This window comes from Protopterus annectens, chromosome 1.part1 (assembly GCF_019279795.1).
Source record: "Protopterus annectens isolate FY-2018-M chromosome 1.part1, PAN1.0, whole genome shotgun sequence".
NCBI lineage: Eukaryota > Metazoa > Chordata > Ceratodontiformes > Protopteridae > Protopterus > Protopterus annectens.
In genome coordinates this window covers 432863579-432888793 of record NC_056726.1, presented here as the reverse complement: position 1 = coordinate 432888793, position 25215 = coordinate 432863579, and the positions used below count along the sequence as shown (strand labels likewise).

The 25215-nt window shown below is 39.2% G+C and overlaps 1 protein-coding gene across 1 annotated transcript in view; it reads left to right on the top strand.

The window, feature by feature from the left end:
- ZC3H7B (zinc finger CCCH-type containing 7B) overlaps positions 1 to 14177 on the top strand; it is a 1999702-nt gene extending 1985525 nt beyond the window's left edge. Inside the window, exon 22 of the mRNA XM_044087097.1 lies at positions 12423 to 14177. Within this exon, the coding sequence (XP_043943032.1) occupies positions 12423 to 12615 (193 nt within the window). The 3' untranslated portion in view covers positions 12616 to 14177. The remainder of the gene's footprint in view (positions 1 to 12422) is intronic.
- The last annotated feature ends 11038 nt before the right edge of the window (positions 14178 to 25215 follow it).

Below are 25215 nucleotides of genomic sequence, written 5' to 3'. Positions count from 1 at the left end.
TCGGCCACATTCCAAGCTCTGCATCTAAGAGAAGCTCGAGGCACAGTCCCTATCCCATGATCCTCTCCTGCTAACCCTCAGATCTAGTTTGCCGCTGCAACAGGTCTCATCGTCAAGTGAGAGCTTGGGCCAGTATTCTTTTATATATATATATATATATATATATATATATATATATATATATATATATATATATAAAAAGTTCTCTATTTTTCAAAGTTTAAAATATTTAGAGTTATTATTTATTATTATTAGTTAGTAGTAGTTGTGCATGTGTTGTTTAAAATAGTGTAAAAGTAGGGAGCGGCTGCTCCTAGTTCTTAAGCCAATATCTTTCTGTCAGGGCTCTGTCAGAATCATCTCTGTGAAGTTTACTAGTTAAACTCGTGTTAAAAAAATTTTAACTGTGTGTTATTCAGGTTAGTTATTGTGTATATATTTACATATTAGTATTACAACTGTATTTTTTGTTATTCAGTATGTCGGAGAAAGCCAAGTCTGGTTTCAAACGTTGCCAGTGTGGACAGAAAATGTCCATAACAGACAACCACGTTTCCTGCGTCTACTGCCTAGGCCCTCTCCATCTTCAGGAGGACTGCTCCATCTGCCTCTCGTTTAGTGGCAGAGTTATGATGGAAAGACGCAGAAAACTTATTGAGAGGGGTCTCCTGAAGCCGGAGTTTCAGGAGGCATTAGAGAGGGCAGACCAGTCATCTTCGACCCGTTCCTCCAGAGCACTGTCAGACACCGATGTGGATCGAGTGGTGCAGAAACTGATGGAGAACACAGCCTTATCCAAACTAATTGCAGTTTTATCCCAACTGGTTTCGAAGCTTGAAGCCCTTCCTGTTCCATCCATAGATCCTCCTTCCAGACCCATCGAGTCGTCGGAGCTGGGAGTCGAGGATCTGATGATTGTTGATCCCCCGGAGCTGAGGCCTTCTTTAGTGCTTTCGGCTCCACTGACCTCGACACCCTTGATACCCATCAAGGGGTCTCGGAGCTGACAGTCTCTCCTCAGTTCCAGGGGGGAGAGTTGAACCGAAGTTTCGGTTCCGACTCTTCCCCTCGGTGCCTCGGCGCAGATTAGTTTGGCTGCGTCCTCTGGATCGGAGCCCGTGGTTCTGGGCCCGGGGAGACTACCGTTTTCTTCGGAACCAGTGGAGTCCTCGGCCCGGGGCTCCGGTGCCTTCGAGGCCATGAGGAAGGTTTTGTCTGGTAAGATGTTCACATCTTCAGATTCCTCTTCTCCCTCCCCGAAAGGTCCGAGTTCTGTCTCTGCACCACCAGTTCCCACCAAGTGTAGAGACCTAAAGCCTCAGTCAGCCCCTGAGGGTGAACCCTGCTCCTCGGAAGCTTCACCAGATGCCCCCTCTGATGAAGTCCCGAGGAAGAGGATGTGCAAGAGGAGGCACCTTGATTCCCCACAGGAATCATTGACATCGGACACCGACTTGAATGAGTCAGAGGGGTCCCCACGGTCCTCCTCTGAGGATGTCTCATTTGCCGACATCCTGGAAATTCTCAAACAGAGGGGTGACTGGCAGTCACTTGCCCCAATTGAGGACAAGTTGGTGTTGCTGAAGGCTTTTGGGGCTCAACCTTCCACCTCCTGGGTAACTCCAATCTTCGACGAGTTAATGGATTTAATAGCTCGAAGGGCTTGGGAGTCCCCTGACACTTTGGAACCAATCCCTCGGAGGCCCAATAAGTACATCACTGCTCCCCGGGATAAAGCGTATCTCACCAAGGGAGTCCCAGTTGATGCTATGGTGGTGGCGGCGACCACCAAGAAAGAAATGTCTGAAGCATCTTCCTCTGTTCATCCTCTTAACAAAGACTCTAGGACGATGGACAGGTACGTGAAGCGCATTTTTAGTTCAGCGACTTTTTCCATGTGATCGCTGAACTATCTCACTCATTTTACCCGTCTACAGAGAGATCTCCTCAAGGAATTGGGAGATACTCTACAGGGTACCACAAATGATGCTGTGGTACCCTGTAGAGTACCACAAATGATGCTGTCTCAGACAAGGTGACAGTACAGCTCAATACCCTAAACTCTATTGTTAACTCATCCATGCGGCTCATTTCGTATGCAGCTGAAGGATCGAGTAGGGCTGCAGCTTCAGCGATCGCTCTGAGGAGACAATCCTGGATGCCCCTATGTTCCTTTACGGAAGTCTTCAAGTCTTCCTTTATTAATGCCCCCTTTGATGGCTCCTCCTTGTTTGGGCCCAAAGTGAAGGAGACGCTCACTAGGTGTGAGCAAGAAGGAAAGACCCTGTCTGCCGTAGGGGTCCATTTTTCCACCCCTTCCAAACCATACCCCAAAGGGCAAAGAGGTGGAAAAATGTGGTTCCGGAAGACTCAGGGAGCTTTCCAATCCACACCTAGTGAAACCCCCTCCAGAGGCAGAGGAGGGGGAAGGAATGGAAGATGCCACCCAGGCGGCAGAGGGGGTCCGCAGAACCAGGGTGACAGGGATAGCGTCCCTGGGAAAGCCCTTCCAGCACTCCTGAGGGGAGGTCCAGCTGTCCTACTCTGGAGGCAGTCGGGGGTCGCTTGGCTTTATACCCAGAGGCCTGGCTAAATCTCACTTCAGATTCCTGGGTAAAAAGCATAATAACCAAAGGATACAACATCCCTCTCTTAAACAATCCTCCCACCCAAAAAAAGATTCCCAGATATTCCACCCACTCTGCAGGATCAGCAGCCATAGAAATACAAAGGCTGTTAGAAAAAAAGAGTCATCCAGCCAGTCCCGGCAGACCAAATAGGATCCGGAACTTACTCAAGGTTCTTTTTAGTTCCAAAGAAAACAGGGGACTGGAGGCCGATACTGGACCTCAGCAAACTCAATACCTTCGTAAAGAAGGAGAACTTCTGGATGGTCACGCTACAATTGATCCTTCCGTTTCTTCAAACGAACAATTGGATGTGCTCTATAGATCTCAAGGATGCGTACTACCACATAAAAATGGCCAGGCCTTCCAGAGATCACCTGCGTTTCCGGCTGGGAGCCAGTCATTTTCAGTTTCGAGCTCTGCCCTTTGGCCTCACCTCAGCCCCCAGGGTGTTCACCAAGTGCATGGCAGTAGTGGCGTCCCACCTGAGACGACTAGGATTCCAGGTGTTTCCATACTTAGACGGCTGGCTCCTTACCGCCACCACCAGGCATCACCTATTGCAAGCCAGGGACTATACAATCAGTCTCTGTTCCCGTTTAGGCATAACGCTGAACTTCGAAAAATCTGCCTTGTCGCCCTCACAGCATATATCATTCATAGGAGCGGAATTGGACACTACCTTAACTCTGATCAGGCTTCCCCAAACAAGAGTTTCAGCCTTGAGAGAACAGATTTCTACTCTTCTACAAAACAGAAAAGTCCCCGCTTCACAGGTCTTGAAAGTTTTAGGCATGATGGCAGCTACCCTTATCGCGGTCCCCCTAGGGAGAATGCACATGAGGATCCTCCAGTGGCTTCTCTTCGCACAGTGGTCTTACCAACGGCTACCGTTATCACACAATATCCTGCTCACGGAGTCTTGCAAGCGGGATCTTCGATGGTGGATGAACAGCCACGAGCTTACGATAGGCCGCCTGTTCGTCCCCCCCCCCCATAGCCACAGTGACCATGGACGCTTCCCTGATAGGGTGGGGGGGACTTTTTCATGGAAGAACAGTTCAAGGCGAGTGGTCAAAAATGGAGGACAGTCTGCACATCAGTGTCCTGGAATTGAGAGCAGTGTTCCTGGCGTTGCAAAACTTTCATGACTACTTACCTCCGGGGACAGTTGCAATTCAGACAGACAACATGTCGGTGGTCTGGTATATAAACAAACAAGGAGGAACCAGGTCTTACCCCTTATGCAGAGAGGCCCTGAAAATCTGGCAATGGGCTGTGTCCACCGGACGCTTTCTCATAGCAACGCACATCTCAGGGACATCCAGCGTAATAGCGGACAGACTGAGCAGAGCTATCCTGTTGCCTCACAAGTGGTCCCACAAAAGTCAAGTAGCGGAAAGGATATTCTGCAGATGGGGCCAGCCTTGCTGCAACCTTTTTGCATCCCCCTTGAATGCAAAATGTAGAAGCTATTTCACCCTACTTCCCCCCCCAGGGGGCGCCCCCAGGGACGCACTTGTGCATGATTGGCCCCCGGGTCTCCTATATTCCTTCCCTCCGGTTACACTAATCTCAAAATTTCTGCAGAAAACCAAAGGTCTAGAAAGGATGATCATCTTGATAGCACCATTCTGGCCTCGACAAATCTGGTTCCCCTTCCTCCAAGCTCACTAAATAGAAGAACCTTGGACTCTGGACCCAGTGCCAGACCTTCTGACCCACTCGTCAGGAGTTCTTCACCCCTCTCTTTCGTCCCTCAAATTGACAGCATGGCTGCTCCACTTCCCAGCTTAGCCAGGTCAGATCTTTTGTCTCCAGCAGTACAACATATTTTGATTTCTTCCCACAAAACCTCCACTAGAAAGTTGTACAAGAGCAAGTGGAAACGCTTCGTGTGTTGGGCTTCCAAACAAGGTATAGATCCCTTGGTTGCTCCTATTCATAGGATTCTAGATTTTCTATCTACTCTTTTTCATCAGGGGGCTTCAACATCCACCATAAGGATACAACTGGCTGCCATATCTTATTTTCATGTGGGTGAAAGAGGAGCTACAATCATGTCTCACAGACTTTGTAGAGCTTTCATGAAGGGAACTTATCATCTCCAACCACCCATTCGAAGTCCGGTTTTTCCTTGGAATTTAAATCTGATGCTATCCCAACTCATGTTATCACCCTTTGAGCCAGCTTCGTCATGCCCTCTTAAATATCTTTCCTGGAAAACCCTGTTTCTTGTTGCAATCACTTCAGCTCGCAGAGTCTCAGAGCTGCAGGCACTATCAATTAGACCCCCGTATCTGATCTTTCACCCGGACAGGGTCACCTTATGTACTAATCCGTCCTTTCTACCAAAAGTCTGCTCAGAATCTAATCTTAATCAGTTCATAGAACTTCCCACTTTTTTCAGGCGCCATACCAATAAATTGGAATACGTTACACAAATTGACCGTGCACAGACAGCTGAGATTTTATCTGATCAGAACAAAAGAATTCAGGAAATCGGATCAACTTTTTGTTTCTCATGCAGATAACAAGAAAGGACTTCCAGTAACAAAGATCACGTTATCCAAATGGCTTTCGGACTACATAAACTTTGTTTATTCATCTTCCAATCAGTCTACTCCGCTCAAAGCTAAAGCTCATTCTACTAGAGCTGTTTCTACTTCCTTAGCTAATGCTGCTCGCTTACCGATAGATACCATTTGTGCAGTGTCTACCTGGGCCAAACCTCATACATTTATTACTCATTACAAAGTGGACAGGGCCTCCAGGGACAGGGCTTCCTTTGGTTCCACTGTGCTCAGGAATGTTCTCCCATGAGCCACCCAGGGTTTAGGGTGCTAAGGACGCTACCCGTGTGTAAGAACAAATGGCGAGATCGAACAACTTCACATAAAGAAGTTATGTTCTTACTATAACGTTCCATGTGAGTTGTTCATCTCGCCTTTGTTCTTACATTCCCGCCTTCCTTTCCCCTCCGTGTTCTGGAAGAACAGGTACGACTGGTGGCTGGTCGTCCTTTCTCATGGTCCCTTCAGACTGCCTGCCTCTGTGTATGCGTTCATATTCGGATATGTATAATGTATATATATATATATATATATATATATGCGTGTATATGGGTATTGATACATATGCATGTGTAGGCGGGTATGTCTTCTGTTGTCTGGTTTTCATAGCAAACTAGATCTGAGGGTTAGTAGGAGAGGATCATGGGATAGGGACTGTGCCTCGAGCTTCTCTTAGACGCAGAGCTTGGAATGTGGCCAACTCGGAGCCGAGGGATCGGCTCCGAACCAGTGTGTAAGAACAAAGGTGAGATGAACAACTCATGTGGAACGTTATGGTAAGAACATAACTTCTTTTTATCTACAAATGTTTAATACAACAGTTATAGCCTTGAATTTCTGAGTCACTTACTTTTTTTTGCCAATGGCTCTAAGTATAAAACAAGTAACAAAGAGGAAAGAGGACACCGCTGCCTGGTTCCTCTGTTCAAATGCAACTTATCACAGAGGAATGCTCTCACTTAAGTTCATATGGTTCATAATAGGTTCATATGTAATTACTAGGCCAACTGTCCTTGTGAGCCAGTTTAATCCTAGCCACTATCATTCAAAGGTGATAATGAAACCCTGTACGTTGTGCTTATAATATAAACACCTTAACTATTTGCCAACATCCAATGTTAATTCTTTCCTCCAGTCTTTCATATATCCCCCATAATCTTTGCTATTTTATCAGGAAATGTAAATTCTTCCATTGCCTTAGTCATAAAATCCCAGCTTACTCTGTTGAATGCTTTCTCTTCATCAAGATCCAACAACAGCAGTGGTATTTTCTTACATTCTTCTTCCTTGAGGATCATTATTCTAGTATTGTCAAATGTTTGCCTCCTCTCCAAAAAAAAAAAAAAACGCATTGGTTCATATATATCAATTTTGGCAACACATTTGTCATTCTTTTATCTAATATAGCCTTAAATACTTTATAATCGGGTCTGTATTAGTCCGCCAAGTTATTTTCAGTGAACACCTATTGAGCGACACTTATTCATTGAAAATATCTTCTGCGATTCGCTGAATTCTCCAAGGGGAATGAAACAATTGCTCTGCAGCACAACATAACCCACAAATAATAACATCGCATCCCCCCAACTACGAGATTGCACTACAGTGGGGAAAAGGATAAAGTTGTGTAGTTGGCCAACCACCTCATTGCCCGTGGATAATTCAGCGAATCACAGAAGTGATTTTCGCTGAATATGTGTCAATGATTGGGTGTTTGCTGACAGTAACTTTCGGCAAATTAATATAGACCATTTATAATCATGATTTAAAATTGAAATGGGTCTCTATGAAGCTGGGTCTGGTGGGTCTTTACCATCTTTAGGTATTACACCCACCACAGCTTTTCTTCCAAGATGTTAGTGCTTCCTCTCCTTTTAAAATACTGGTAAACAGAATCTCCCAAATCGTTATCACTTTCTTCTGTCCGAGCTTCCAAACTTCCATGCGAATATCATCTGTTCCTGGGGAATTTCCTGCAGATTGATTATATATTACCATTGTCATCTCATGTCATCTATTCAGTTTTGTGCCTCATCTTCCTGTAATCTTGGCATAATTAAGTCTTCCATAAATATTTGCCTTTCTGTTCTTTTTCGGTTTCCACATTCCTTTGATTTATTCAAATTTTCATAACATTGCTGAAATGTATCTAACACCTCTAAAGGACCGCTGGTTATTTTTCTTGTCATAGGCTTCCTAAGTTTGGTAATAACCCATTCTACTTTCTGTTGCCTAAGTCGCTGTGGTAACAATTTTTGTGCTTGGGACATGTTATCAAAAATAGTTGCTTAATAGCAATCTTTCTAAACTCTTATCTTATACAAATATTCTATTATTTTCTCTGTAGCATTCTGCAATTGTTCCTTTTCTTGTTCTTTCAGGTTCCTCTTATTCTGAAATATGTTATTCTTTGTCAGCTGCTCTAAATAACTCATAATACTTCCTGACCATATATTTTCATTTCCACCCTGTTTTTAAACTGCATTTTCATTTTATCTCACTCACTAGCCATAACTCCTGAAGAAATTTCTGTTTTCACTAATAACTCTCAAATAATTTCCTCTACCCATTGTGCCTCATTTTTACCTTAGTTTTTGTTGGTGCACAATCTAAAACAGTTATCGGATATTTTTTGAAACCGTCATTTAAATGCACATATTTCTATGAAATATAATTTCTGTCCACTATAGCCCAGTTTTTGTACCTTGGGGAATAATATGGAGATTCTGTCTAAGTACTGCTGCCCCATACATCCTCACTGTTACAAATCAGGTTCCATTCCCACCCGGAAATAATACTTCCTGCTGAAAGCATATTATTTCTCCTAATATTAACTTAAGCTCCATAACAGTAGTCTTAAGGTTCATAAGTAAGCCCTTGCCAGCTTTTTTTGTGCTCAAATTAAAGTATGAAATTGACCTTAACCATCCCATGGTCAGTAATTTTATATATATATATATATATATATATATATATATATATATATATATATATATTACCCCTAATGGGTATAACTGAGATCATACCATAGATAATTTTGAGGAGACCCATGCTTGCGATAGAGCGAGATTAAAGATTGAGAGGAATATAAATACAAGCCAGAATAATCCTCCTCCCCTACCAGTAACTCCTTACTACTATAAATCTACCATTATTGTTTTTCAGTCACTAGTGGGGCCCCTCTTATACCCCTTTTCCTTTGTCATTGAAGTTCTGTTGCACGTCCACCTTGAAATCCTTTCTTTGTTAAATTTGCATATTCACTTCTGTTCAAATGGGTCTTGCGTAGCATTGCTGTTTCACCATTTACTTATTATAACTCAGTACCATAGTAATGAGTATAGTAACGGAGATAAAAACAACTGGAATTGGGACCTTTTGAAAAGGGTAGGAGCAGATTACATAGTAAAAATGGGAATTGCGGGAACAATGGATGCAGAGGAGGAACAAGGTGTAAAAGAAGGCAGGATTTGAATGAGCTATGTAATGTCCGACAATGACTGGATAGATTATAAGTGATGTATAATGTTTGCAACTAAAATTATGTCAGTATGGTTTGTCATGTATAATGTTGCATTTATATAAATATATACCTGCCTATGTCATAGTTTATAATTTAATAAAGATGTTTCTCGTTTAAAAAAAATGCTTTTTCTGTACCTGTAAGGCTGTTTACATCTCATGTTAATATTGACAAAGTAGCCACTGTGATAAAAAGCTATTACTCCTGCCTATTACACATGACAATTCGTTTGGATGTATATTTTCAACTTTTAGTTTACATGATTATAGTAATGTTTGGCAGGCTTTTACTCATTTCCATTTGAGCCCATGTCACATTTTCAGTACTTTTAGTTTCAGTAAAAATACTCAAACAAAATAAGTAAATTTTCAGAAATCCTCATTTTTTTATAACTTGCAACAAACACATACAACTATGTATATTGCCCAGAAATGAGGTTTACCTATCCATATTGGAATTGTTTGTTTGTTTGTGTCTTTTGGCTTTTCCCGGTTAGGGGTCGCCACAGCGGAACTCCGGTCCGCTAATGATTGGCAGTAGAGTTTTACGTGCTGGCTTGCCGGGCCTAACGCACAACCTTCAATGAAGGAACGCCCATTCACGCATGTCGCCACACAGAAGACACTCTAACTGAGAATCGAACGCGCAATGTCTGTGAGGCGACAACGCTACCGCAGTCTGCCCTAAGTACCCACCCACAGGCATTACATATTCTAAAATTAAGAAAACAGAGTACCCATGCTGAAGTGCTTGTTATAGTCTGTGTTCCTACTTAAACTGATTCTATATATTCTCTTCTTATTTGTTCCCTTCTCAGATGAGCAAAACAGATTGCATACTTTCAGTAGACATTAACTTTTAATCCTAAAAAAGAGCACTGGCTATTATTAAACTAAATTATGCATTGTTATATTAAATGCATTGAAGTACCATGGCTGCTGGGGAGGCAAATACTTGTATAACTTATTCACTTTACATAATTTCAAACTTTTTCACTGAACTGCTTTCCAATTTACCTTGTACATTTCCCTCAGAAGGCACTATTCAGACCTTTTGCTTGCACCTACAGACTGCTACTCTCCAAGTAAAAGCAGTTGGCAATGAAAGAAAAATGCTAGTAGCTTTGCAAATTCATGACAAACCTTTGTAGAATTCACTCAGAAAATGCTGCGTAGACCTATCCTGATTGACTGCTTGTACCGCTAGACTTCTTGTTTCCAACTAAAAGCATTTGTAAATATAAAACAATTGCTACTAAATTTGGCGATGCAAAGAAAGAGTATAATTTACATGCCTTTCATTCTTTTGTCTTCTATTTCAAGCACACACATCTGTCTGATACTTAGTCTAGACATCCACCTTTATTGCAACAGAACAATTTTTTTTTTTAATTCTACATAGAACATAATGAATACATTTATGCATTCCCCACCACAGCAGGCCAAGATCATATTATATTAGAGTGATTTTTCTTGCCTTTCTTTCATTGTTAATGTGTAAAGCCTGTATACATTAAAACTAAGGAAAGTATTTTCTTACTGTAATATCTTTAACATTTACAGCACTGATAACACTCCTCCACCTCACATATGAAGCATCTCTGACTACACACAAGACAAAACTGCTTTACAAAATAACATGCAATGTGCATCATTAAATTTTTATACAAAAAAGAACAAAACTGTATTATGTACTGTTGTTACTTTAGTCCATTCAGTGTCTCTCAAAACATTAATGACAAAAAAGTGGGGTGGGTGCTTTAGATTTCACCCACCAATTTAACATGGTTGACATTTCCAGTCTTTCTCAAGGCACGTCTTACAAATTCCCATTGAACATGTGCCAACATTAAATGGGATTGATGCTTCACAGTCTCCCATTTAATTACTAATTGCTCATTTTTCCTGATCGTCCCCAATGCCCAACACCACTCTCTAGTTCAAGTCCAAGAAACTCCTGATTTGTCTAATAAGCTCCTGTTACTCAAACATTTACTTTTGGGTTAGTGGAAAAATGCAGCTTGACACAGTTTCTCTCTTAACTTTGTTTGTTAGAAGAATGAGAAGCAAAGTCCCCTACTGCTTGGTGTCTCACTCATTGTTAGCTAAACTTTTCTATTTCCTCGTTAGCCTGTTCTGCAGCCAAAATGTACTTGATTGTCCAGAAAAAATATAAAGACAGCTGTATACAACAACTTGAATATCACACTTGCCTCTAGACATTCCCTAATTGCTGGGTTAAGTTTGCTTCTCTGCTGCCTGTTGTACAGCGAGTAATCATTTGCCACAAACACACTTGGGTCTCTAATTTTTAATACTTTTTCTGCCAGTTTTGTCAACAACAGCTCCTTCTGCTGAAATGATTGCATCTTTACTAATATAGATCTTGGCTGCTTTCTAATCACTAAATATGGAGTATACACATGATGTTCCCTCTCGGTTAAACAAATCCTACTGTGGAAAACCAGTCCAGTTTGCTCATTTGCTCTTTCATAAAATTAATGCAGTCTGTTCCAGTTTCTTTGGTACAGCAAACATACAAAAAAAAAAAAAAAAACAGGTTTCTTTTGACATCTAACTCTACTGTTTTTTTTTTTTAACAGCTCTTCTTGAGAAGCCTCAGCCAGCTGTTTTTATTTTAACCTCTGATTTTTTAAGTTTTATCAGTATAACTAGTTAAAGCTTCGTTTGCCTTTTCTGGCCTTTTGTTATTTGACTTTGTGTATTCCTTTATTCATTCGCTTATTTTCAACACGACTGTGAGCATTTGATTAAGTTACTGAAGCAATCTACCATACCAAAGCTGAACCTTTTCTTTTTTTCTCTTACTGTCAATAAATGTCTTCTTTGTTGGCATTCAGGCAATGTAACTACTAGCCAGTAACTGAAATGTCCCCATTGTTTCACAGCTTTTTATGTTTCACACTGAGAGAGCTGTAATCAACCTTCAATGTGCAGCAATCTTGGAAGTCTGAATCATAGGCCACCTTTGTCTTAGAGAATTTTGATTTTATTCTAGAAAGGCTGTTATGTGTATCATTTAAATCCTTCTCTTGTCCCTTAAATTCTCTCCTGGGAAATACTGCTCCTTGGGACTCGTACTTCAGCCCATCTCTTTTCGGAGCTTCAGCTCTTATGTGGAGTTACTTTATTTTAATTTTCACAAAGATTGTATTTATGTATCAGACCCTATTTTCTGCCAGAGTAGTTTTGTAATTTATGTTTAATTAAATGTATGTATCCATTTACTTCTCTGTTTCTCTATCAGCCATATTTGTTTAGTTAACCTATATGCTGAGCACTCTCTGCCTTATATCTGTGGAACCCCATTTTCATATTGCTAAATAACTTTTTTGATACTGGTCATAAAGGAAAATTTTTTGTTATGGACCTGTCTGACTGTGTGCATTTCTTTTTGGTTATGCCCAAGAGGGGAGAATCTCTGTAGGGAACCTATTGTGCCAGGGTAGTTGCTATCTGTACTTTTTCTGAGGGGGGTGTGTGTGTAAAGATTCATAGTTGAAGATTGTTTTGATTGCAGTGTTTGAACATTTGGAATTATGGTAAGTTCTCACATAATTAAACCTTTCCTGCATGTTAAAATTTTTTGTTAACTTAAGATCACCATGCTCATTTGTACTGCAAAATTATATAGAATATGACACATGCTTTCTAAGTTTCATATTCTGTACTTTAACAGGTTCTTCAAGGGCAAGATGTGTATAGATGGCCCCAAGTGCAAGTTTGCCCATGGTCAAGAGGAGCTTAATGAATGGCTTGACCGAAAGCATGTCTTGGAATCAAAACTCACAAAGGCACGCAAGGACATGCTTCTAGACCCTGATGACAATGACTTTGGGAAATATAACTTCTTATTGAAAGAACTGAATTAAATTATAACAAGGGTTCTGCTGAAAATCCTTAAACCTTTAAAATAATTAATCCTACCAAACAATGGAAAGAGATATGAAATGTAATTCTGAGATGTTACAATGACGTTTTTGTTTTCATTTTTTTTGTTTCATTGAAAACTTCGTTGTTGTTTTAGGACTGACTTTTGGGGTTCCTGTTTTTCAGGCTGCTGGTCATAAGATGGTTTTAACTTTTTTTATGTCTGAACCATCCTTTGGCAGTGAAATGCAGGCCCTCTTTTCTGGACTGACAGACAGGGGAATGATAGCTGTTGCTGTCCTTCATAGTACTTAACTCTATTTATTTCTTCTCCAAATTATTATCCATTAACTGCTGCAATCAGAGAAGCTGCCGTTCAGTAATGCTTACAGCAAGATGATGCAGAGAAAGTGTAAGCAAGCTACCTGCTGAGGTTGTTGCATTGACTCCAGGAAAGAATTTTAGTTATTAAAACCAGTGTCATGTGATTAACAGGAGGGCTTAACATTTTTTTTTAGCCAGCTGACACGAGTGGTGGGCAGTAGCTATAAAAAGCAATATTTGAAAGTAAGTTATAGATAGAAACTTACAAAATGAAACAGATTTAAGGCTGTGGTATTTTTGGATCTAAAGTTATTGTACATGAAGTCCTAATTTGTAGTAGAGTGACTGCTCTTGAGGCTTATTATCCTACATAATGTCGAATGTAGCATGGAATGCAGAATGTGCCTACACTTGAAATGAAGGAGTCATCTACCCCTTAACAATGAATGATGTTCTAACTTTATTTGTTTAGGGTTGCTGAGGTTTCATCAAAGTCTTTTCCCTGTTATAGCAGCAGTATTTACGAGTTAGTATATCTTTGTACTAATTTTCTTCCCAAAATGTTTCTAACAGCGTTAGAAATTCAGCATGGTTTTCCTTTTATTTGGAATCAGAAAAATTATTTTCAGCTGTTTTTGTATTGAATGACCTATTACAGAGAAGAGCCACATTTCTAGAGTGAATGTTTAAGCAAGGGCACCTTTTGTCTGTAAATACTGTATCTGTACTGTGGATAGGTTGGAACAGCTAAGATGGTAGGTAACACTGTACTCTGGGTCAGTGTGCATAATATTTTCATAGTGGACAGTGCAGAATAGTAGACATGTAATACACCATCAAAACTGTGTATTTGCGGTGAAGAGAATTACATGACTGTATTATTTCATGAAGAAAGATGCTACTAAAGTAATCCAGTATAGTGTGTGGCAAATACGGCTGCTTTAAAATAAGTTGCTGGAGGTAGGCAGTAGTGGACTCTTTAAATTTTTGTCATCTTTTACTGACTGTTAATGTGATATTGTATCACAGAGGATGATTTCATTAGCTACACTGTCACAGCGGTCAGAATAGTCTGATTCTTGGCAGGGTGCTTACTTTGTGTGTGGATTGTGCATATTCTCACTGTGTCTGCATGGATTTTCACTGAGATATATCCAAAGACAAGTTGGTAGGTGAAATGGTAATCCTCAAAATTGTTCAGAGATGTAAACATCATGTAAATGAGATATGAATCCTTTGATGGAGTGGCTGTCTCTGTTTATCTCTGCTTTATCTAATACTGTTGTCATTGGTTGCTCCAGTGTGATAGGCAGATAGATGCCCACTCGCCAGGTTAGCTGTACCTGCTGCTCGCTGGGATGGGCTGTTGCTCCCCTGTGACCTTAAATAGGATAAAGTGAGTATCTGAAAATGAATGAAGCCACTTATTTCCACTTTGTTATAAACAATTGAGTATCCCCAACAGCTTCTTCAGCATTACTAAGTACTGTGCTTACGTCACAGCACATTATAAGTTTTAAATTATAAGGCAATGCTATAAATGAAGCTTAGAAGAGTTAGTAGTGCTTGTAACGTAACGTATGATTATTTTTCACCCACTTCATGAAATGGTTATTCACCGTCAGCCATGCTGCAGCTAAGTATGTAGTTAGCCAATTACAATCAACAGTATTTTATGTTTTGGGCAGTTATGCTGGTCACACTGCTGAGTGGTGCTGCAAATGTTATGGTATAGTAACTACCTGCAGGTATAATGTAAGAAACATGCTTCATCATCACTGCAAACCATAAGAACAAGACAGACAATGGAGTAATGTTAGACGTTAATAGGCAGTTTGTGCTCCCTGCACTTATTAAAAACATGGATTTAATTGGTGGAGTTTCACTGAAACGTAACCACTGGTCAGCATGCATTGTGTAGTATGTTCAACAGTACTGCTTCTGTAATTTGCTTTGCAACAGGAAGGAGGGATAAGTTAGGATATTTTGCATTTTGGTTGTGAGAAGTTGTAGTGGGAGTCATATCTATATCTATATATATATATATATATATATATATATATATATATATATATATATATATATATATATATATGTGTATGTATGTGTGTGTGTATATATATATATATATATATATATATATATCTGTCCTGCTGTGTGTCAGGAGGAAAGCAGTACTGATCTATTAATAGCATACTGTGTCTAACTTTCTACTTCATTAGATAGAGGTAATGACTTTTTTTGTCATATCCTGTTAAAAATGTGGCTGGAATATGGTTAGAGATGTGAAAAATGTGCCATTTTTGTGTGTAATATATTTATTTTAAAACATCATGAATTGTATAACCAGCACCATCCCAGTCCTCAGATTCAAAAAAAAAAGATCAAGTGAATTGCAGTCTGGGAGTAAGGAGTATACCTTTCCAAGTAGAAGTGTTTTTGTCATCTTAAAAGTGTGAATATATTTGTATAGATGTGTATATACTCATTCAAGATCTGTCTGTGCATATATGCACTTGTACGAACATTTATATAACTATATAGCCATGCACATGCAAAGATACTTAATGTGTGTGATACACACACACAAACATATTTCATTTTTATATTTATCTGTAACATCTGAAGTTTTATATTTCTTGCGTGATGATATCATGAAAATTAAAGGAAAATACGTCTTTCATACAATGTCAGGAGAGGTATTACCAGGTGAAGTTTGCTATTTAATTTTAAGTATAGGTATTGTCAGTGAAACATCACTGCTGCATTTACACACACACACATATATATAAGTACATGTACCTAGAGAGAAGATTTTTTTTTTAGTTGTTAATAGAATTAGTTCCATCTTTGCCACATTTTCATTTCTCTTTGCTCTTTTAAGTACCATGGTTAAGGGAGGTATGAGTGAAATCAGGGTGCACTTCATGAGCTGTTTTTATTTTCATTTATTTGTTCTTACTTTACAGCAGCACATTGCAGAGCACAAGGTATTCATTAACCTGATTTTTGTTTACAGATCTCTGTAACTAAGAGGGACTGTAAATCCTTTTTCGGATACTTGTCTTGGCCATTCTATTGAATGGTAATCTTAATCTATCTCTTGTAGGTTTCTAAAATGTAATACAAAAAGGTATAAAATGTTTTTCTTTTACTGTCAAGGAGTACAGCTCAGTGCTGTTCAGGGTAACTTGAATGATCAAGGAAGAGAGTTGTTGAAAGCAAGTACCTGGCAGTTATTTTCTTTTGAATATTTAAACAAAGTGCGTCTCCATCCTGTTACTGTCAGAAGAAAGTAGATTTTGAACTCTCCTAAAGTAAACTGCTTCTAGCAGCTATGAGGAAGACATTTTTAAAGATTAATAGCATTTAATACAGGATATTTTTAAGTATATTTCTGCATTAAATAGCTGTAACATAACCTGGTGCTAATGCCAGTCTGTCATTAAGAGCATACATTATCAAATGCTTTGAGGTCTGTGATTGTTCATGAATGTTCTGAAGGTGAAGAAACGTATTGCGCTGGCTTTTGAATGATGTTGCTGAGCTAACTTATTTTTCTTGAAGAATTCAGCTTCTGTGGTGTTTATCAGTTTGGCTGAATTAAAAAATAAATAAAAGCTACAGGCAGAGGGAAAACACAGGAATAAGTGTGACATGATATGTTGTCAAACTGTGTTTGCTAGCTGGTATTTAGATGGTATACAGAAAGGCTTTGATCTGTGTCTGTTTTAGTACATTGTCTTTGCAGTTTTACCAGAGTGGTGGATAGAAGGGATACTCCTTATATTTATGATAGGTACTGGAAATCTCTGATAGGAACTGTACTCCGTACCAGTGCACCAGACTGTTTTCTGTTGAATGTTACCATAACTCACAACTTCTTTGCTCAAGAAGGAGAGACAGAACCAGTAATTAAGGGGGGGGGGGGACACAAATGCCCAAAATCTGGGACAGTTTTTGATATTACTCTAATTCTCTTAAGAAGTTAATAGAACAATAGGTTTTGCTTCACCGTGCGTTTTCTGGACAGTTAGGAAGTATGAAACTGTAATGAGTAGCATAGTTGAGGCACAGTCAGGGACAGTTCAGTGGTTGTGGGACTGTGGCAAAGCACACTGATAAAAAGAGAAGTTTTTTTCCTTTTCTAGACGTATAGCCAGGGAGCATGCTGTTGTGGAAAATGCAAATATTGTTGCCATATGTGGACATATGACAGATTACAGAATTACTTCAGCATTATTTGGCACTTAAAATATGGGAAATGTTTGCCCTGACCCTAGATTCTTTAATGCTTGTATAGTATTTTCATTGATGTCATAATCTTGCCCATATCTGTTAACCTATTAGTGCAAGTGGTGCAGTGGTTAGCATTGTCGTCTCACAGCAAAAGGTTCTCTGGGTCGATTCTCAGCTGGGGTGCCTTCTGTATGGAGTCTGCATGTCCTCCCTGTGTTTGCATGGGTTTCCTCTGGGTGCTTCGGTTTCCTCCCACATTTCAAAGACATGCGTCTGGAGTGTTTCTCCCCGAGCCTCTGCTGAAAATGGGCTCTGTCCCAGTCAGACTTTCACGGTAAACAAATGTGAAATAAATAATCAAAAACTAATGCAGGGGCAAAGACCTAAATCAGGGACATATTTTACATTTAAGCACTGCTTTTATTAACAGAGGTTACTAGAATAACAGATTTGCATTACCATACCTTTTCTGAAAGATACTAAGTCTAAAACTCAAATGTTTGTCATTATTTAGTGACTTTAGTCCTCAGTGATTTGCCAGAAAGATGCATTTTATGAGGAACAAATTAAAAAATATCATGCAAAAATCTGGACATACTGCAAAATACTAGGCAGTTGAGAGGCATACTTGCAGCACATATTGCTGGTTCTGTGTAATTTATTTTTTTAGTAGAAACCCAGTATTTGGGGAGGGTACATTGTAGCAGTAATATATGTCAGGAGCTTAGTACTTTTATATTTCTTTTTGTTTTTTTTTTCAAATTTAATAATTTCCCAACAGATGTGTTTGTGAGACTTTCTTTGAAAGGTGCTGATTAGCATATTAATGTAAAATATTCCAAGCTGTGATTTTCCTGATTGGATGGACACTTTTTTCTTTTGATAGTTGAATATTTGTTAATGGGAAAGTGTGATTTTATGAAGAAAATCTTCATCTGTGTTTCTTTTACTGTGCCCTAATAGGATGTGTGTGTAATTTTAATGCTTTTTAGTAGCAGTTTGTTCTGTATGCGCTTCTTTTCATTTTCATTTTTCTGCTTTCGTGATTGCTTGCTGTTAGCAGTCCTTTCTGATTTTTTTATACTTGCAGTAGAAATGTAAGTTTATATGACTATCACTTTCTTAGTGTGTAATTCTCAAATACATTGGATGTTTCATGACTAAACATAGGCATGCTGTTAACAGTAGTATTGTTTTTTTTTCCACTACATATTTATTCTTCATCGGATAGTCTAGCTCTTATTGGTAGCCTGCTTCCAGTAAACCTGTTTGCATGTTGTTCTTGCATCATTCTTATGTCATCATACCAAAGAATATAAATTACTTTGTGTGTGCTGAGACACACACACACACACTTGCAGCAGGTTTAGCAGTAAAGACACAACACTGTCGTTAGTTGATTGTACTTTGGAATGTCCAAATTGATTTCTTGGGAGTAATGGTAATCTCAGTAGTAATGTTGAAATTTTTTTCTGGAAATAATCAGCTTGAATTATCTGATTAAACTCATTTATTCAGTCATACCTTTCAACTATATAAAATTTTGTAGAATCTCCAAATTTTTAACTAATATTGTTGGTCTTTTCCTCTTAAAATGTATGATTTTTCTGTCAAATCATTAAGAATTGAAGCCACTAAATAACAGACATTTGAGTTTCAGGCTTTGTATCCTTCATAAAATGCATGCTAATGCAAAATCTATTTTTCTATCTATCAACTTTCTAAGTTTATAAGAGCAACACTTTAAAATTGTCCCAATTTTGGGGCCTTTGTCTCCCCATTATTTTAGGCTTTGTCTGGAATTCTTGTGCGAAAAGATGGAGGTATGTATTCACTGTCATGCAGCAAGTAATATAATAATCTACTGGTAATCAGAAGCTCTTTCTAGGTGCATTGCTTAGGATAGATTTGAAAATGTGCTCAAGTGCTACATGTGTGCATTTCAGTGATGGACTAGCATCCCATCTGGGATTAATTTGTATGCCTCTTAGTGCCAGGATATGCTTTGGCTCCCCTGCAACTGTGAATTGAATTTGATAATTAAACAATTAATTAATTAATTCAACAGCCCTCCAATTACTTAGATGCTTAGCTTTAAAATACATTGCTTTTATGTGGAGGAGGGGAATCTTGCTATAAAAGTAATTTTTGGCATAGGTTAACTGACCCAGAGCATTTCTGTGGTAATAGAATTAACAGCTATTTTCTTATTAACTTTAGCGTTGCAATTGTCTTCTTTTAAGAAAGAGTGTGTGAGATATCGAGTTACTTGTTTTTCTGATAACTGCCTTGTGTTATCTAGCTAATCTTGTTTTCTTGGGTGCTGGTAATTGTAACAAATGAAACATAATAGTAAACACTTGAAAGTACTGGTGATAGGTGTTTATATGCCATGGCATTTCTTTCATGGGTAAAATTCTGATTGCATTTAACAAAGCCATTGCCGATTTGTAACCCATGGGTACTTCATCTAAATTTTTGAAGTGGCTCGGCCAATGTCTCTGGTCACTAGAATTGTGAATGTTTAAAATAATTTTGATTACTGGTGGTGAGCTTGGCTAGACACTTGTTGTGGTGATTGTAGGTATTACTGATCTGGAGTGTTTTTTTACATGTTGTATCAGCTGTAGTGATCGCTCACATTCCTTTTTGGTGATGAGAGATTTCAGTTGTATCTCTTCACATGATATGTAAAACAGACTAGCACGCTTCATTCTTTTTTTTTAAATGTATTTATTATATACTATCACCCACCCACCTGCCAAACATCAGGTCTCCACCTACTGGTCTCCCATTTGTTCTGTATTATAAACTGCATTATTATATAATATTAATTTTGAGTTACATTGCTGAAGTTATGATTTCTTATCCATTCATTGTCCTTGGCAACTAGCTGCAAGCAGATCTTTGTCTCTGTGGTATAAATGTCAGAGCTTTTATGGATGTCCCCAGAGTGGAGCTGGACTCCTTCCATGGGCTCTGTATGTCAGTCCAACATATGGCTAAAACGAAATGCAACCCACATCATTTTCAGTTCAGTGCAAGAAGCAGTTAGTCTCTCTGTCCATTGATTCCTTTCAGGCAACTTCTAGACAAAGATAAATACCCATTTTATAAATCTATTTTATTTATTTTAGAACTGAAAAATTACCTGTATTTGTGATGCTGTTTGAACTTAGATTTTTGTGAATTATTTTCTGAGCTCCTTGACATCCACAGAAAAAAAATACTGTTGAGCATGTCTGCAGAGGATGTTTTAATGTATAATTTATCTAGTTGTTGACAGGATAAGCCAACTGGACACAAGGATCCCTTTTCATTGGTGGCCAAGAAGCACTGTCTGTTTATGTGACTTGCTCAGAGTCGCACAGTAGGCAAATGAAGGTGAAATTATTCAAACCCTGTACCGTTGGTACAGGAAGCAACTTATTAATGGCTCAACACCTCAGCACCATTCCACCGAATGATTACTGCTATTGGTGATTTTTTTTTGCCTGTTAAAGTACCACTAGTGAGTCACCTTTAATAAGACGCTCTTTTAACATGTCTAAGATTTATGGGCTTGCTCATACAAAAAGTAGTTGTATGGGTTGTTTTTCAGCACAAATCCTTTGTTTATGCAGATACCTATGTAAGTTTGGATTGTATGTGCAAACCCAATGACAGCATAAGTAGCTGGTTTTCTCTGGCTGTCAAGTTTGGCAGATCTAGCTGTACCATGCAACTTCTGAAGGCTGGAATGAAAAAAGTCAATTTATTCTCTGTCTTACCTCCAGATTAAGTGAACTGTTTCCAAAATTGATCAGAATTTCTAAATTAATTTAAACCACTTTGAGTTTGCTTTCTGCCAGCATAATCCAAGGTTCACATTCTGCATTTGCTGTTAGCAAAAAGGTGGGCATCCTTTCCATACCTCATTTGCATATGTTGACCAGATGGGTACATGATTGTGTGCCTCTTAGTTTGTCGATTTTAAGAATGTACAGTTAACTACATTGTGAAAGCCATGTGCCAGCCTCGCTTGTCGTAAAGTCTGCTTGGAACTTGCCAGCTGTGGAAGTGCTAGTTACCCAGAATTCAGTTTTTCCACTTGGTCAGTTGTGTTGCTTCTTCCTTGTATCCACATCATATTAGTTGTCACTACTGTTTATGCTTATAACTAGAATTTGTCAGTTGTTCATGAGCATTTTTATTGGAATACATATTTGATCATCTTGCTCTTAAAAGAGGAAGTGCAGTTCATCCCTCTATAGTTCTAACAGTCGGCATTAAGTGCACTTGTAGGTTCAAAAAAGGTCAAAATCCATCTAGTTATTTGACTCAATAAAAATGGTAGCCCGTCTTTGGCTGTAGAGTAGAATTAATGCTTCTCAGACCTTTTCGGACATCCTTTTCACCCATTTTAATTACGTATTGACCTGGTGTATTTACTGTAGAGTAGAATTAATGCATGTCAGACCTTTTCAGTCATTCTTTTCACCAATTTGAATTCTCTATCCACGGTGGTGGTGCTGCAGTAGCGTTGTCGCCTCACAGTAAGACGCTGTCCAGTTCGATTCTCAGCTAGAGCGTCTTCTGCGTGGAGACATGTGTGAATGGGTGTACCTTCGTTGAAGGTTGTGCGTCAGGGCTGGCAACTCGGCACGTAAAAATATACTGCCAATCATTAGCGGACCGAAGTTCCGCTGTGGCGACCCCTAACCAGGAAAAGCCAAAAGACACAACAACAACAACATTGACCTATTGCATTTATTGTCTGCACAATCCCAATGCACACATTTTATATTTAAAGTTGTGGTTTGTTCAGTGTCCTTATCCTAACTAAACTTAATATTTCCAAGGTTCTGTTTTAAGGAAATCAGACAAATGTTTTCTCTTATAACTGACTTTTCACGTAACCATAGGAGGTGTACATTGAAACACATTTAAATTTGAGTAATTGCTGTCAGTGCTCCTTGGCCTTGTCATCTTCATTTGGGAGAAAAGAAAGCATGAGATAGAATGCAACGGTTCTGCTGGGGGAAAGAACTTTGAAAACAATGCATCACTGAATAGAGGTTATTATCTTTGTGTGTTTGCTACGCAAGTAAGATTTGTAGATGCCTCCTGTATTCCAGTGGATGGGTCATCAGCTTCCATTTGCCTACTGTGCGACTCTAAGCAAATTACCTAACCAGGTAATGCTTTGCGGCAATTAATAAATTGGGCTGGGCTCCTCAGTGTTCTCTCTGCCCACATGTCTATTAACTAAGTATGACAAGCCTTTTGGTTTGTCTGACTGTTAGCATTGAGAATTAAGGCTGTCAGTTGTTAACAAGCTATTTCATGTAGGCCAGGGTATGAGTCCCTAAGCCACAGTTTGTCTGCTATGCAACTCTGTCACTTAACCAGACAGTGTCATAAGGTAATTGGGAAGTTGGACTAAGCTCCTCAGTGGTGTCCCAGACTGTGCATTCTTGGTTAACTACCTGTTCCTGTTGCCCTAAGAGATTTTACCTTTTCTTGCAGAACACTGGTGTTTTTGTTAGGGAATGGTGTGCCAAATGTGACAGCCAGTGAGACAGAAGGCACTATTCTCCTGATTGTTTTTCTTTACCAGTTGCCTATACTCACCAAGTTGTATTGCATTTGGGCCAGGCATGAAAAAAAGTGTCATTGTCAGGGTCACTTTTGTAAGGACCTTAGATAATTCATACATGAGTCACTGGCTTTCTTCTTGGCCTTTCCTTCCTGACTGGGGATTAACTGAAGAGCAACCTTTAATGGTAATGCTTGCCATTTGTTGCTTATATTATAATGTGTGTGGAGTTCTGCCACACCACCTCCCGTTTTCCTTGGCATCCTATACACCTGTGATTAAGCATATATTTCATATTTTGCTAGATTTTTAGCCTAGTGTTAATAAGTGTGATTTGAAACCGATTTATTATTTTTTGCATCTCTACACCATAGGGGGCATGGCTAAAGGTAAACTTGGAATTGTGTGCATCATTTGTGTTAATATATAAAAATAAGTATAATATTCCCATATCCTAAAATTACTTGTACCATGGTGGAGTCGGTTATAATCATTCTTCATAACTTCTTGTATGCAGTTATACTCTTTCTTCATAATTTCCTGTGGCTATAGTTGTTAGTGGCGGTCATCCAAAACTGAGATCATGTGGCTGATCAGATAACAGGTCCCTCAGCAGGGCACAGTGTCCAGTGCAGAAATTCATGTATCTAGGCACGAGCATCAGCCATTCCCATTTGTCAGAATCAGGTTGCATCATTCAGGCTTTATACCACATGGGTGACACAAGAAAGCGTCTGTCTTTTTTTTTGGAGAATAGCATTTTTACCAGAATTTTCTATACAGAGCAGTTCTGTGCCATTTTCAAATTCTGTGGTACTTTCCCAGAAGGAAAGGAACAGAAGCACAAACTTTCTAATGTCAGTTTTTTAGCAAGAGTCTTCACATTAGCAACATAAACATCCCTCAATTGTGACATTAAACTTTGTAAACCAAGCCTAACTTCACTGGGCCAGAGGCCTAAAAAGTAGTAATATATTGTAATATTGTACTGTCGACAGCAGTAGCCATTGCCTTTTGGAAAAGGCTGGTAATGTAAGTGAATCATATGACAACTGCGCCTGTTTTATTTTTGCTTACAGTACACACTATTAAATTAGTTATAACATTTCTTGTCGCTTGCCTTATCATGACAGTGGTCAAGTAAGTTTTCATTGTCTTCTTTAAAGCCATTTATTTATTTATGTGTTTGTTTGTTAATTGGGTAAAGTAGTGAACTGGTCCTCAGACCCTTTTTCAGTTAGAACCTGGGCCACGAGTTCGAGTAAATGCAGCAAGTAAGGACAGTTTAGAAGAGCCAGTCAACAGTATATTTTTGAGAAGTGATAGGAAAAAAAGAGTACCCAGAGAATACTGTCACAGATCTAAGTAGAATATGCAAACTTCATTAGACAGTGACCAGAGGTCACGCTTGAACCCTGAACCTTAAAACTGTGAGGCATTGTTCTTTATCACTGAGCCGCCATTCTATCCCAGAGTTGAGATTTCTATGTCATTTCACCCAATGCCTGTTGACTTGCAGCAAGATCACGTGATTCCTGCAAAGGGTTGCATGACTAGCAGTGCCTATCTTTATTGTAAAAGAAAGGAAAAGTGCAGCTAATGACTTGTATTTGAGTTGTATAGCCTGACATATTTTTTGGAAGAAACTTTTGTTTCCTAGGTAGTTGCTCTGAACAACACTGTTCTAGTCAAGTAAGAAAACAGTATTGTATAGTGGTTAAAGTGTTGGGCTGTAGTAATAGGCATATGTTCCAGCCCCCTCCCAAATCTAATTACAACAGAAGCAACCCAAAGGCAGAGGCCTCTTAGCAAAGAAGGTGGCATTTGGAGAATAGAGAGAAGCATGGGGGACAACAAGGTCCCTCCACCACTAGGGAGAAGTTTTCACTACAACAGATCCCTCCCTCAGCCCAAAAATGCCTACCATGGTCCTTTTCTCTTATGTGAAAGCAAAAACATAACCACCCCTGGTTCACTCCACTGGTAAGCAAGAAGAAAAATGCACCACAAACTTGTAGTAATCAGAAACACAGCTTTCTCTTATTTACTTCCAGCCCCTCTCCTTGTCCTGTGATAGGAGGCAAATCAGCTGTAAGCCTTCAGCGGTATCTGACTATAACTGCTGAGAAATGGGGCCAGAATATTATTTCCAGGAGCTATGGGCTTCAGTTTCTTACAAGCCCACAAAAGAGGATGAATCCCAGGAGTACATAAATATATCAAGAACAGTTGGTAAAACCCATCCTAGAAAATATGCTACTGGAGACTTTTTGTAGACCTGTCCATTCTAAACTAATTCTTAATAGTCCCCAAATTCAGAAAACTGAATCTGTAAACCGTGATCCCCATGCTAAAGTCCTTGGGCATTCATAACACTAGACCTGAAGTGCATACCATGTGTACCAGTTTTCAGAGGTCGCAGGTAATAGTTAAGGCTTGTGGCAGGGGGATTGCACTTTGG